Raw genomic sequence first — 13,311 nt, 5'->3', positions numbered from 1 at the left:
TATTCTCCTTGGTTTGGTCATCACCTCATCCAACAGAAGATTTATAACAGAGGCCAGTTGTTATTCTGGGACACTTTCAATCAGGCATCTAGGGAAGGACCTCGGCAACTTACAAAAAAACCAGAGATAGCCTGGTGCCCTGGGAAGGAACCTGCCTGTGCCCTGCTTCATTCTCTGTGACCTTGGACAAGGCACCTAATCTTCTTGGATCTGCTTTCTCCATTTATAAAGTGGGTAGAACCACACGGTCCCTTAAATCCCCAATTTTACCATTTACAGGACGATGGAGTCTTATCATCTGTGCCAGGCAGAGCGCGTCCCAGGCTCCCTCCAGGTGTGTGTCTGCCGCCCGCCCCTCCCCTGGGGTCTGGCACACACAGGGCAAGGTAAAGACTTCCAAGCTGGATGCGCTTTCTTCCCTAAACGTGCTTCTGCATCTCCCACCGGCCAGAGAGACCACTCACTCTGGTCATCCTGAGATACGGTTCAGCTCTTTACATGGAGAGGGTAAGGCATGACAGTAGCTGACAATTTATGGACCATTTTGCTGAGGTCTAAGCGCAAATCCATCTTTCATATTGGACGTTGCCACCAGTCAGCAGGGGGTGTTTTAATTATTATTTCATGTTGGCATGAAGACACTGTCAGATAGGGCCCTTCAAAGGAAACTCTTGCTTTGGGGGGCCCTGGGAATCTGTACTTTTGGCCCATGCTTCCCAGCATGTGAGGCATGTCTTGGTTTCCCTAAACTATACTCCATGGAGTACTTACCCTACCGCCTGAGAGATGCAAGACGTGCTTCCCGGCGGGATCTGTGTCTCCCGGGATGCTCTGAGCCAGCGCTGAAGGGCAGGTCTACGGTGAGTAAAGATCGTATCGAGGATGGATACTGGTTTTCTATTTTATATATAGTAATGTGGATACTTTTAATCCCAAGTTCCTATGTTATCACCTCCCCCTTCCCCTTCGGTAACCGTAAGTTTGTATTCTATGTCTGTGAGTCTATTTCTGTTTTGTAAATAAGTTCCTTTGTATCATTTTTTTAGTACCACATATAAGTGATATCGTATGACATTTGTCTTTCTCTGTCTGACTTACTTCACTTAGTATGATAATCGCTGGGAACATCCATGTTGCTGACAAGGACCTACCAAATAGCAAAGGCAACTATACTCAATATCTTGTAATAACCTACAATGGGAAAGAATCTGAAAAAGAATGTGTATATATACATATATATATATATATATGTATATACATTCTTATATACGTATACATACATATATATATATAGGCAATCACTTTGCTGTACACCTGAAACTAACACAACACTATAAATCAACTATATTTCAATAAAAATTATGAAAAAAGAATAGATGCTAAGACAGTATTTACACCCGGCCACTTTTAGTCTTGTTTTCACATCTCATTAGCTACTCAGATCTGGAGAAAGAATTATACAGAAGACTAAAGCATACAGAATTGAAATATGCACCTTATTTGAGTTTTGTGGAATATCAACTCTCTACTCTCAAGAATTACTTGAACTGATACATACTGGGAAAATACTATTTATTTTGTATAGCACTTTTTTTTTTTTTGCCTATGTTCCACAGTTTGCTCATGGTAACAGCAACAAGGTTCTCATGTCAAACATTCTTCCTTTTATAAGTTGAATGACATGATGCTACAGGTCTACTAAAAAACGGAATTCCAAGGTTAAAATGCCCATACCAATGGTACTGAGAATCCAGAGTTTTACATTTTGACTTCTGAAATGTGATCAGAAATATGATCATAATTCTGGGCCATGACTAGAAAATTAGTTACAGTAAATCTAACTTAAAAAAAAAACTGCCAACAAACCCCCAAATTAACTAATAAAGTTTGCATAAATTTTGTCTCTAAATAAGTATTATAAATACAAATGATATTAAATAAAACAAGAGAATGGAAAGTATAGAGAACAGTAATTATGAATTCATCAAATCAGGCCATTTGCACCTGGGCTACATTCATAAAACTTGCATTGTAACCCCTAGGAAATTATTATCCACAGTTGATTGTGCTTGGTCTTTTCCTACCATATATTTTCTGAAAGTTGCACGTTGCTCACCTGTTTTTATACAAATCTAAAATATGGTATTTATCCCATATGTACATGTGGTCAATTGATCGAGAAAAACATCTTCAGTACTGAGCACTCCCTGCCCCATTTTAAAGGAAATCCTGACGGTAGTGAATTCACGCTAATTGGGAGCTCTACGAAGGGGTTAAAACGTTACCCATTACAAGTCAGGTGGCCATTATAAATGTTACCCAAATAAAAGCCAGAAACAGGAAGCCAAAAAGCAGGTCCCTACGGCAAGCATGTCTTAAATGATATCATTTGTCAAGTTTCCAGCATCTTGTGGTGGCAAACACACAAAAAGAAGGTCTGTGTTGTACTGAGGACATTACATCCTCATTAGCTGGAATGTTCCTTAAGCACATAATGCAAGATTTTCATTTTAATAAGAAGCAGCTACTTGTCACTGCACTTTCATTAAATACTGAATGTAATACTAATGACCATTTATAGATGCTCCATTCTACTCCTGAGAAACTCCATTCAGATGAAATCATATAATAACAATTTATAGAACATGTCAGGCAAAACTTCTGTGTCATTTCTTTGCAAACTATTCCCTGATCTTTTTTTTTTTTTTTTTTTTTTTTAATGCTGAAGTCGGTCAACAGCAGGAGTCATCATCTAAGGGACCTGCAATGACATTGTTGGTATTTTTTTGCATGCAAGACAAATTGGAAGGAAGAGCATTTGGCTTTTTAGAAGTCACAATGGAATGGGAAGGAAGAGTGGGGACTCCCTTGTTTCTTGGCATACTTACTGGAGTCAAGGCTCACCGTCCGCCCAGCCAGAGACCTCCAGGCTGATGTGTAGAGAAGGCCACCCTGAGAACCCAGAAATAATTCATCCACCGTGATCGTTCAGCCCTGGCCCCGTCTCTAAACAAAGACTGACAATTGCTCTGAATTATGGATGTACTTTTTGTGATATGTAATACAGTTCAGAAGAAAGGTGGTGAGAGCACTGTACCATTTCACCTCCCATTAGAGGCTGGTCTTGAACGATAATCCCAGAAGATGAAACTGATGCTGAACTATGACCCTCAATTTACAAATCATTTTTCAGAAGAATAAAAAAAAAAGTTTAAACATATTTTTGGCATTATCTGAACGGGCAGAATCTTTCATGCTTGTTTTCTAAGAATAAATGAAAACAGCATGCACTGTAGTTTCTCAGTGTGGGGAAAGACAGAGCAGGGTTTTCAGATTATATTTTATTTTAAACCTGGGTGTTTGCATTTTTTTTAACAGCGCTGAATTTAGTATATGCCTTCAAAACGTAATCAATTTCTATTCTGTAGCTTAAGGGATCCATCAGTTAAAATGTTGGTCTTTCATCTTATTACTCTCCCATTAAAATGAGAGAAACCGGGACGCAATTCAGTTTCGAAGAAGCACTTTAGTTGGCGATGTCCTTACTACTCAAGTCTTGACAGAAGAAGAAAACGCGTGATTGCTTGGACTTCACACATCCAGCTGCACAGGAAGCCACTAAGCCTATCAGACGGACACTATGTTAAATTGAATAATATTCTTTGATGAGATGATTTGATTACACGTTTCGCCACTACTGGTCATTCCCCTGCACTTACGTTCATAAAACCTGTCCCCTCCCCTTTGTTTGTGTATCGAAAAGGTAGGCAAAGCCTCCTTCCGTTTTGCTATAGCTGTGAGGTCTGAAAGGGACAGATTAATAACGGAGCAGCACACTGGACCAGCTTCTCTGGTACCCTGAACTAGTAACCCTTTGCTATAATGAGGACACAAAGAGCCTCCCATCAGGCTGCTCCCCTTCTTCATAACTCAAAAGCATCACAGTGGCAATAGCCTCCAGTGCTATTTGTCTTGAGTGCAGTTGTGACACTTCGGCATGATCCATAATTTGGTAGCTATTTACCGTGACATTTCCCTTCAGTGCAGCCATAACATTCAGTGAAGCCATTATTTGGTCCCATTTACCATATAAATTGTATTGTTGTGTATGCATGCTAGCAGCTACATTAGGTACCTGAAAATGAGTAAATCTTGTAAAATAGATACTAACAGCTATTCAGCAGTAAGCCTTGCACCTCAGACAGAAGGAAAGAAAAATTAAATACGGTCACCAAGTTTCCTGGAGCATCTTTTAATTGCTTGTCTATTTATTTAGCATGTTAGAGACGCCGAAACCCAAGGCTTTGAAAAATACTCTGGCGGGCTCTGCCTTCATTAGAAAGGCACGATGGCATTCCCACCTTAATGATGAAAACCGGAGCAGCCTTTGGTGAGCTGAAGGTTAGAATGAAGGCGGATCAGCGGCAGGCTTGATTCAGAGGGGAAGGCGCGGGACTCGTTACTTTCGTGTCTGTGACATCAGGCGATAGTGACAAGAAGCATCTCATTCCACCGGGACACGTGGAGAAGTAAAATGGGAACAGAGCATCAGTGGCTGCTGTACAATTTCCACGATCAGAGATAAAACACACCTTCCGAAAGTCTCTAACACAAAGCACAAGCATTTTTGATCATTTTGGTGCCTACTTTGCACCATGCTATTTGACGCACCCTACTTAGGCTTATGAAGGGTGCTGTTAGGTACCTACAGTGCTTTCCCCTGTATGGCCCGTGTTTTGTTATGTAGACCCTCACTGTGGATGGAGCACATCCTTTTCCCTTTCCCGTGCCTGTATTAAATTTTTAAAGTCCCCTGAATCTCTATAGTTTCCCTTGCCCAAACCTGCTTTTTGTCTATGTAAGTTTTCAACACTAATTTTCTTCTTAAGGGAAGAGAGAAATTTTCCATCCTACACGTGCCTCACTGGGGTGACTGCGCATAAAAGCCATTAAATGAGAGATGCTTCTTTACAAGAGGTCTGTGCTCACTTAATTTTTTTTCTAATAATCTAACAAAGTTTTGGGAGAATCCCTCCAAATTTCTATTTAGATAGTTGGCTGGTGATTTATAGAAAAAGAAGGGCCATTTCCTGAGAATATGGACTCTGAGAAATGGCTGACTTTTGCTATATCTCTCATTTATTAACAACTCACTAGCATCAGACCAGACTCTTCCAAAGCAAAGAACTCATGAACTATTTTCAAGACCAATTTTAAAATCTCATCAAGCTGAAGACATACTGATTTGATCAGATCTTGCATCAGGAATTAATTTAGTTCCCTGGGACAATAAAATCTGGAATGAGACCGTCCATGAGTAAAGAATTGAATGTAAAGGTTTTACCTCTGTGCCATTGAGGGAAGTTTTATTAGCACATTTTTTTTTTTTTTTTTTTTGGCAATGGAGGAGCAAAAAAAAAAAAAAAAAACGGAAATAAAGAAAAGAGAAAGAGAAATCTATTCATTAGAACTTACTTTTGTTTTAAAAAATATTATCTCTGTTACTAACTAAAAATAAATTGATTTGAGTAATTCTGGGGCATAAAATGTCCATTTTCTTTCTCCTTTTATTTATGCCATTGTCCTGTTTTTACAGCTTACTGTGGACAGAGTGAGGTAATTCAACAACAATTTTTCCAGTGTTTTTTCTCATGTACATATAATCGACGGCCCGGAAGACAGACTCCAGGCCGGTAAACCTGCCCTCTGCAGACAGACCTCCAAGGTCGACCTTACAAACCAGCTCTCCACTCTCATACATCTTAAGCAAGTGGTCCATGGCGGCTCGATACTTAGAAAGGTAATGGTTCAAGAAGAAGCCCTGGATGCTGGCGGATTTCTTCAGCAGTTTGGCTGGTAGTGTTACTGCTTTCACAGGGGACAGGCCAGTAGGAGTCTGGTAGCCAGAGACAAACCCAATCACTATCAAGCGCCCTTTGGTAGCCAAGGCGTCCACAGCCAAGTCAAACATGGCTCCCCCGACGGATTCATACACCACGTCCACACCTCGCGGGTACTCCTGCTTCAGGACAGCGCCCACGTGCTCGCCGTTATAGTTGATGGGACGATCACAGCCAAGAGATTTCAGAAAGGCAGACTTTTCATCAGAAGAGCAAGTTCCAATTACATGGCACTTGGCCTTCTTTGCAAGCTGGACGGCAAACTGGCCGGTCCCCCCAGCTGCTGCGGTCACCAGAACTTTCCTCCCTTCTGATAGCTCTCCGAGCTCTTTCAGGCTGATGTAGGCCGTGGTACCACTCACCAGGAGGGTGAGATACTCGGGTTTCACGGCCGGCACGGGAATGGCCGTGCTGGCAGGCACCACTGTGTACTCGGCAAAAGAGCCAGGTGCCATGTAAGCCACAGCCTGGCCAACTGTGAATGTGGCACTGGAGGAGAGGCCCAAGGCCACCACCTCGCCTACACCTTCGAAACCTGCGTCAAAGGGGGTCTTGACGGAAGGGTCATAGCGGCCGGCTGAATAGTTTATGTCAGATGCATTAACACCAACAAATCTAGAAGAAAACAAACACAAATACATTCAGATGTTTTCTTCATCAAGGCCTTTCTATCCCACTTAGAAAAAGTCCTCTAATCCTGGTGACTGTGGTGGGTGGTGAAGCTATATATTCTGATAGAATTTGAAAAAAACGGTCCTGATATTCAGTTCAAAAAAAAAAAAAAAGAGAGAGAAATCAAACGAGTATGATTTCAATAGTGATTTGTTAGAGTTTTGGTGTATTTTATTCTTTCATTAGTTTAGGAATAATTTCACATCCTTCTAAACAGCAAGCTATGTACTTCACATGCCATTTATCCCCCTCCGATTCCTTTCAAAAGAGAAAAAAAAAAAAGTTAGGAAGCCCTCTTATACACAAACTTCACTGGAGCTATGAGTTGGAAATTAATTGGCCTCTTAACAAAGATGTTAAAAACAACAGTGGGATAAAATATATTCAAAGAAGTAGACGTGTATTGATTCTGGCAACAATTTAACACTTCAGATAATAATAGTAACGACAATGATATTATTAAAGATTGATGTAACGTGCAAGGTCACTGGCTGTTACACGTTATTGCAGGGGTTGTTTCAGTGTGAGCGAGGCTGCGGCAGATTTTCTTTCTCATGTAACTATGTCCAGCGTGAAAATATGCATTTTGATTAACTGAACAAAAATTGTCTCATAAGGGTAGAGAGATTTTTATGCAACATCCAACATTTTACAGTCCTTCCCAGATGAAAAGGAAAGCAAATCGGCACTATATTTTTCCTCAACAAGAAGCAGAGACGTACTTGATTAATACCAGATGATCATTTTCACTTGGTATCCAGAGTCAATTTAATTGCGAGGCTGGTATTTTTACCAGCTTTTTTTCATCTCAGTATACCTCATAACAGAAATATCCTGATACATAAGGAAAAAAGCCGTCTCCTAAGGATGTCAGGAGGTGGCTGAGACACGTAACGCAGGACCCTAAAAATGTCATTTCCACCTGTAATGAAATGAAAAGGTGGTGGTATCTGGTGGCAGGAGGAAAGCTGGTAAAGTAGGCCATTTTAAAATAATTTACTTTTAATTTAACTTAATAAACCCCAAACTGCCCCATGCAAGGATCCACTTCCACTGTATGATAGACAATGCTTTGCACTTACACATGCGCCCTTATGATTGTGCCCTGTGTATCTACACCCTCGAAAGCTCTCTACATCCTGTAGGAATAAGCAAGCAGGAAGCACTTTCCTTCGGGCACGTCCAGCCGCTTTCAGAGGTTAGCAGACACACAGCCTCACTCACACGCTACAGAATTCCATACCCATACGTGGCACACAGTAACGAGAAGCGGGAATAATGATTTTTGGTGGCTTCTCATTTGGCCTTTAATACCAAGATGCCCACGGTCTATTTTTTGGAGTGGGGGGGAGGGGCCCCTACCTTTCCTTTCAATTTACCCAACTCTCCAGGCCTAGTCTTTTTTTAAAAAGGGGCCAGCTTCCTGAGAGCGCGCTTCTGGACCTCACGGAGGGCTGCCAGGGCCGAGCCCAGCTAGATCACCTCTTGGTGCCCTGCTCGAGGCTGCAAAGCCAACTCTATGGAGGCGTCCGCGGGGGTGGGAGCGGCGGGCTGTGCCACAGAGGCTGGGGGCCAGGGCGCATCGCCAGCTCCCTTCTCTTCGCCCCATGGCCCTCGCCCCTCCCGTCTCATCCCCCTCCTTCCCCCCCCCCCCCACCCCAATCCGGCTGGCGTTTCTACCTTCCCAACCGCAGAGGCCCTTCCCTTGCGGGGAGCCCTTGCCTTGGACTCGGAGGGACGCCCCGGTGGGAGCTGGCCCCTCGGGTCGCCCCCCGCCTCGGAACGGGCGTGCCCTGGGGGGGGGCTTCGAGCGGGAAGGCGCTGCTGGAGGAAAACGCAACCCCTGCCGTCTGCCGCCCCGGGCCGTAGTGGCCACTTCCCGGGGAGAGGTGGCAGGACCGAGCAGGGCGCACGCCCGGGAGGAAAGCGGCGGGGAGAGGGGCCCCGCGTGCGTGTGCGCGCGTGTTGGGGGGCTCTGCCGGGAGCTTGAGTTTACCACGGGGCTTTGCTGAAAAGCCCAAATCAAACATTGCGGTGGAGCCCGGCCAGCGCTGGAGCGGTGGCAGGAGGCCGCAGGGCCCGCCGCGCGCCCACTCCACGTCTCCGACTCCCTGCGGCGCCCTCAGTGCGCCCGGGCGAGCCTGCAGGGCGCCCGAAACCAGCGCTTCTGCGGGTGTCTCTTCTCGGAGGTGCCCGGCCTCCGCTGCCCCGCGGCCTCTCCACCGCCACCACCCAGACGCCATCAGTGAGTCCGACTCCCGGAGCGGGCTGGGGTCGCGCAGGTCGCCGCCCAGGCCCGCGACCGTGACCTCGGCCTCCCTGGGCCGAGCGGGGGTCCCGGCGGGCGCGCCCAGCTCGCATCGGCAGCGGAGCTCGGGCCCAGGGGTGGTCAAGTGCGAGGGGAGCCCCGAGCACACGGCGCGCAGGAGCGCAGAGACCGCGGGACAGAAGCCGCCGGCAGCCAGACCGTGACCTTGGCCTCAAAGGCACCCCCATTTTTCGTGTCTCCCCACCCCACCCTGCCGCCCTCTAAAGAGCCTGCGTTGTTGGTGAAGGAATCCCGAGTTCCTACTCGGCTTCGCGCCCCTCGCCCTCTCCAGGGTCGCCCAGCCCCTGGTAAGCATCCCCACCTCTCCCTGGACCCCCGCTTTGACGCTGCGCCGCCGCCGCGGCGGCTGGTGGGCACCCGCCGCTGCCCGGACGCGCCTAGGTTCTTACCTGGGCTTTGGGAAGAGCTGCGCGAGGGTCGGGAGACCGCGCCTTCGGCTGCGTCAGAAACAAGTTCAAGAGCAGCAGGCGCAGTGGGCAAGGGGTCCGGGTCGGGGGAGCAGGGGAAAGGAAGAGCGCGCGAGCGAGAAAAGAAGGAAGGGGAGACGCGCATTGGGACCCTCGCCTTGTACCCCCCTTTAACTTCAAATATGTGCTTTTAATGAGTGCAGGAGTCTAGCGATCCGACGGGCAGACTCACTCAAAAGACTAAAATCGAGGAACCTCAGGAAAAAGAATGGGGCGGTGCGGGCTTTCCCCAAATATATACCCTTCCAGAGTCACTCGGTTTATTTATACTAAAAAGTGATGAACCCCTTCGTCATGTTTATTGTGAAACAGGGCAGCCCTCAGAGGGCCTCAGGGAAAGGCTTTTCTCTGAACAAAAACCAAACCTGAAAACTCAAGTCCAGAGCAAAAGCCTTCAATACTGGGAGACAAAGTCGTCCAAACCAGACCTTCCCTTTAAAAAAAGAAAAAAAAAAAAAAGAAAGAAAAAGAAAAGGAAGAATGAAGGAAAAAAAGCTTGGCCTGGAGAATCAGCAGAAATAGTTACCCTCCCGTGAGCAACAAACGGTTTATCAAAAACGCCTTCCCCATCCCCCATTTTCTGTTTGCCATTCCTACAAACTCTTTGCTCCATTATCTTACACTTGAGCAGAAAATCGTTAGAAATATTTGGAAACGAAATAATGTGTCACTATCTTACAGAAAAAGCTAAAAATAGTGCGCGAACTGACTTAACCAGAAGGTGTCTTTCTCCCTTCTTTTCTTTTCTGCGGGCTGGGCATCCAGGAAGAGAAGCAAGGTCGTCCTCGTATGTTTGAAACCGGAAGGTGAGAACTGGATAAAGGAACACCGATGACACATTCTGGAGGGATTCTAGGCTCCCCTTCTCACACCTTTCCTAAATGGTAAACCTGATTATCTTAAATCGATGTCTGGCTTAAAAAGCACTTCCCTCACCGTGAATAAAAAATTTGTATTTTCTGTTAAAATGGAATGAGACGTGCAAAAGGTTCCACTGAAAAAAAAAGTCAGACGGAGCACAATTAAAACCCCCAAACACCTTTCCAAACAAGTGAATCTGGGCTGAATCCATTCATTCCAGAGCAGATTTTATTACGATAAAAATAAGAAGCTCTTGCACAAAATTGTCATGCAGTTAATACTGTTTGGGGCGATTTCGTCTAGGATTAAAATGAACCAACCTGCAGCGAATTACTAAGGCTCTATTCTTAAAAAAACAAAAAAACAAAAAACGGTAAAATGCCTCCCTTACTGACAACGTTTGCTAGAATAAAGGATCTTCTCACAATTTGGGGGTGGGAGCAGATTTTCCAACAGAGTAAGGAGAGGGAGAAGCAAAGGTTCCGCCCCTCCCCAGAAGCAGAAAACTCGCCCCATTCTTCTGTTGCGGATTTCAAAGTAGAAGTTAGAAGTCAAGCGTTTAGTATAAATATACTGTTTATATTAAAGGGATTTTTGTCATATGGGGATGGAAGATAGAAGCATGGATCTCCTCCAAATTGAGGAGCTTCCAGCATGGCAGCCGGCGCTCCAGAACTCTGACCACCCAATTCAGGGGCCGTCCCCGGTTACCCAAAGCGGGGAAGGGGGGCACAACCGGGGGAGCCGGTGCCCTGGAGGTGGGGAAGCCGGGCGGCCGGGAGCAGCCTCCACGACGGCGCGGGCGGGGGGCCCACCTCTCTGCTGCTGCGAGTGCTGGAACTTCACACCTTCTCCTGCCTGCCCGGCTCAGTCACCCCTCCCCATTTCACACCCTGTTTGCAAAAGGTATTATTTTTCTAAGCAGTCGTGGGTGTGTGTACATCAGTGTTCACCATCACCAGTGCAGTGCATCAGAAAAAAAAAAAAAAAAAAAAAAAAAAAAAGGCCTGGGTTAAACTTTGCCTGTTAAGTCTGTTTGGAGGCTTTTCAGTCTGAATCTCATCTCGACTTCCAGCAAATCGCTCGTGTGTTCTGTATGTTCTGCGTGAACACACACGCCTTTCTTTTTAACTTGGTAGGACGCGTCCGGATCTCGACAGCCTTAGCCTTTCAGGGCACGATGAAGTCCTTTGCAGCCCAGTCTCCATCAGTGCAAAATTTTTAAAGGACACACACGGCCCACCGTTTAAGGCACTCCCCGCGCCCACCTCATCCCCAGCCTCCACTCAATCCCGCCCTTGGCTCACTCAATTTCTAAGTTTCCAACAGGTCCCCAGAAGTTTCATGTCATGATCAGAATTCTGAAGTCTTCCAGCCTTGTTTGGAAGGCTGATATGAATCTTTACTAAAATGGACACTTAAGCTTTACCCCAAGCTATTTAGATAAGATGCATTTTGTCCTTCAGTCCTCGCAGGGGACGTGGTCCTTTCTAGCACACCATTTACAACACGGTTACAACCAGAATTTACTTCTCCCTTCTAAAGTACTATTCAACCTGAAATATGCAACACTGGAACACCTCAGACGGGACTGAGCGGGCGGGCGAGTCCTGCTTTTGCCCAGGGAGTAGAGGAACGGGGACCGGCCCGCCTGCAAGCCCGGCTGCCAAGGGACCCACCCGGCAGACCCGCGGGCACGGCTCCGAAGAGTGAGGTCCCTTCCTTCCTGTTGCTTCAGCAGTTACTAAAGATTAGCGAGGTGGAAACACCCTCAGGTGGGAAGTGTGGAGGTGGAAAAGACAGTCCAAAGGTCGGGCAACGACCCGAGCGAGTGTCACCCGAAGGTCTGCAAAACGTGCGGCCCAATGCAACCATGCTCCCACCCCGGCCCCTGCCCAGCCGCCCGGGACGCGCGCCACGCGCCCGTCGGTACGCTGCAGGGCACAGACGACAGTCACACAGCACTGACAACACGCAGACGGCACCGGCGAGGCGCACACCGACACACCCAACGACAGGCTCCGCCATTGCGAGGCGGCTGCCAACCTGGAGCAAACGGGAAAAGCCAGCGGGTCCCCGGCCTCCTTCCTCCAAAGCACGTTACCTAAATGTCGCAGTTTGTGTCCAGGCTGTTCCCGCTCCACCCTAAAGATTATGCGAACGCAGGAGCCGTGGGTGCGCGCGGGTGGGCAGGGCGGGGAGCCTCCCCTTCTGGGTCCCGTCGGTTTTATTTCGGGAGCGGGAGGGGGAGGAGGGAGGGCTGGGGGAGGGGAGGGGAATCCCAAATTAAAATAACCCTCAGTTTTGAGGACGTTCGGTGCCATCGGATATTCACACCAGCAACAGTCACATTACATTCGCCTTCGCCAGATGGCGGCGGGTTCAACTTCCCGGGATCTCGCAAAGTCAGGGTGTGCGCCCGAGCGCGCGCCGGGTGTGGGGACGCAGGCGGGCGCGGGACAGCCCGGGAGCTGCGCAGCGCTGGCCGGGGCCGGGGCCCGGGCCGGAGCCGGGGCGGGGGGCGCGCGCCGGGCTCACCGGTTCCGGACGAGGAGGTCTCCGTCCCCGGGGAGTGGCACCGGGCAGTCCCAGCGCAGGGTGACGGCCTCGCGGAAGTTGGGGCTCAGCCGGGTCACCACCAGCTTCTGCATGGCGCGGGGGATGGCCGAGCCCTGGAAGTCCAGGAAGTGGCGGGAGTACGACATGTCCACGATGGCTCGGGCCCCGGCAAGCGCCAGCCGCAGCATGACCCGCGCCTCCGCCTGCTTTCTGCGCCGCCGCTGGCCGGGGTCGCGCCCAGCCCTGGCCGCTCGGCTTGGCTCCGCGCTGCGGGCGGAGCGGGCGGGCCCGCCCCTCCTCCGGCCCGCGCCCTCCCCTCGGCTCCCCCCCCCCCCGCCTTCCCCACTACGCCTGGCGCCCACTCCCCCCCTCCTGCCCCGCGGGGAGTCAGCGCAGCCCCCGCGGTTCCCGGGCGCGCCACCCCCGCGGTCCGGGCCGGGGGGATCGCTGCCGCTCCGGCCACTGCTCCTTTAATCTTTTTGTTTTGGTTTGAATCTGCTCGGCGCAGACTGGCCAAGGATCT

At 48.3% G+C, this 13,311-nt stretch overlaps 1 protein-coding gene across 1 annotated transcript; it reads right to left on the bottom strand.

The window, feature by feature from the left end:
- Nucleotides 1-5,338: 5,338 nt before the first annotated feature.
- On the bottom strand, nucleotides 5,339-13,035 carry PTGR3 (prostaglandin reductase 3). Its single transcript, XM_065890231.1, has 2 exons — nucleotides 12,768-13,035; nucleotides 5,339-6,515 (listed from the first exon to the last, which is right to left on the bottom strand). The coding sequence occupies exons 1-2, from the start codon at nucleotides 12,974-12,976 to the stop codon at nucleotides 5,591-5,593; spliced, it is 1,134 nt and encodes a 377-aa protein (XP_065746303.1). The 5' UTR covers nucleotides 12,977-13,035; the 3' UTR covers nucleotides 5,339-5,590.
- Nucleotides 13,036-13,311: the final 276 nt, after the last annotated feature.

This window comes from Phocoena phocoena, chromosome 13, assembly GCF_963924675.1.
Source record: "Phocoena phocoena chromosome 13, mPhoPho1.1, whole genome shotgun sequence".
NCBI classification, from domain to species: domain Eukaryota; kingdom Metazoa; phylum Chordata; class Mammalia; order Artiodactyla; family Phocoenidae; genus Phocoena; species Phocoena phocoena.
Note: the sequence above shows the minus strand (reverse complement) of the source record. Positions and strands in the feature narration are given on the sequence as shown.

Excerpts from the sequence above, each read along its gene's own strand:
- PTGR3 (XM_065890231.1), bottom strand. The coding sequence starts at position 12,976 with ATGCTGCGGCTGGCGCTTGCCGGGGCCCGAGCCATCGTGGACATGTCG. Across the intron at positions 6,516-12,767 it reads GACCTCCTCGTCCGGAACCG|ATTTGTTGGTGTTAATGCAT; the intron begins GTGAGCCCGGCG and ends GTTTTCTTCTAG.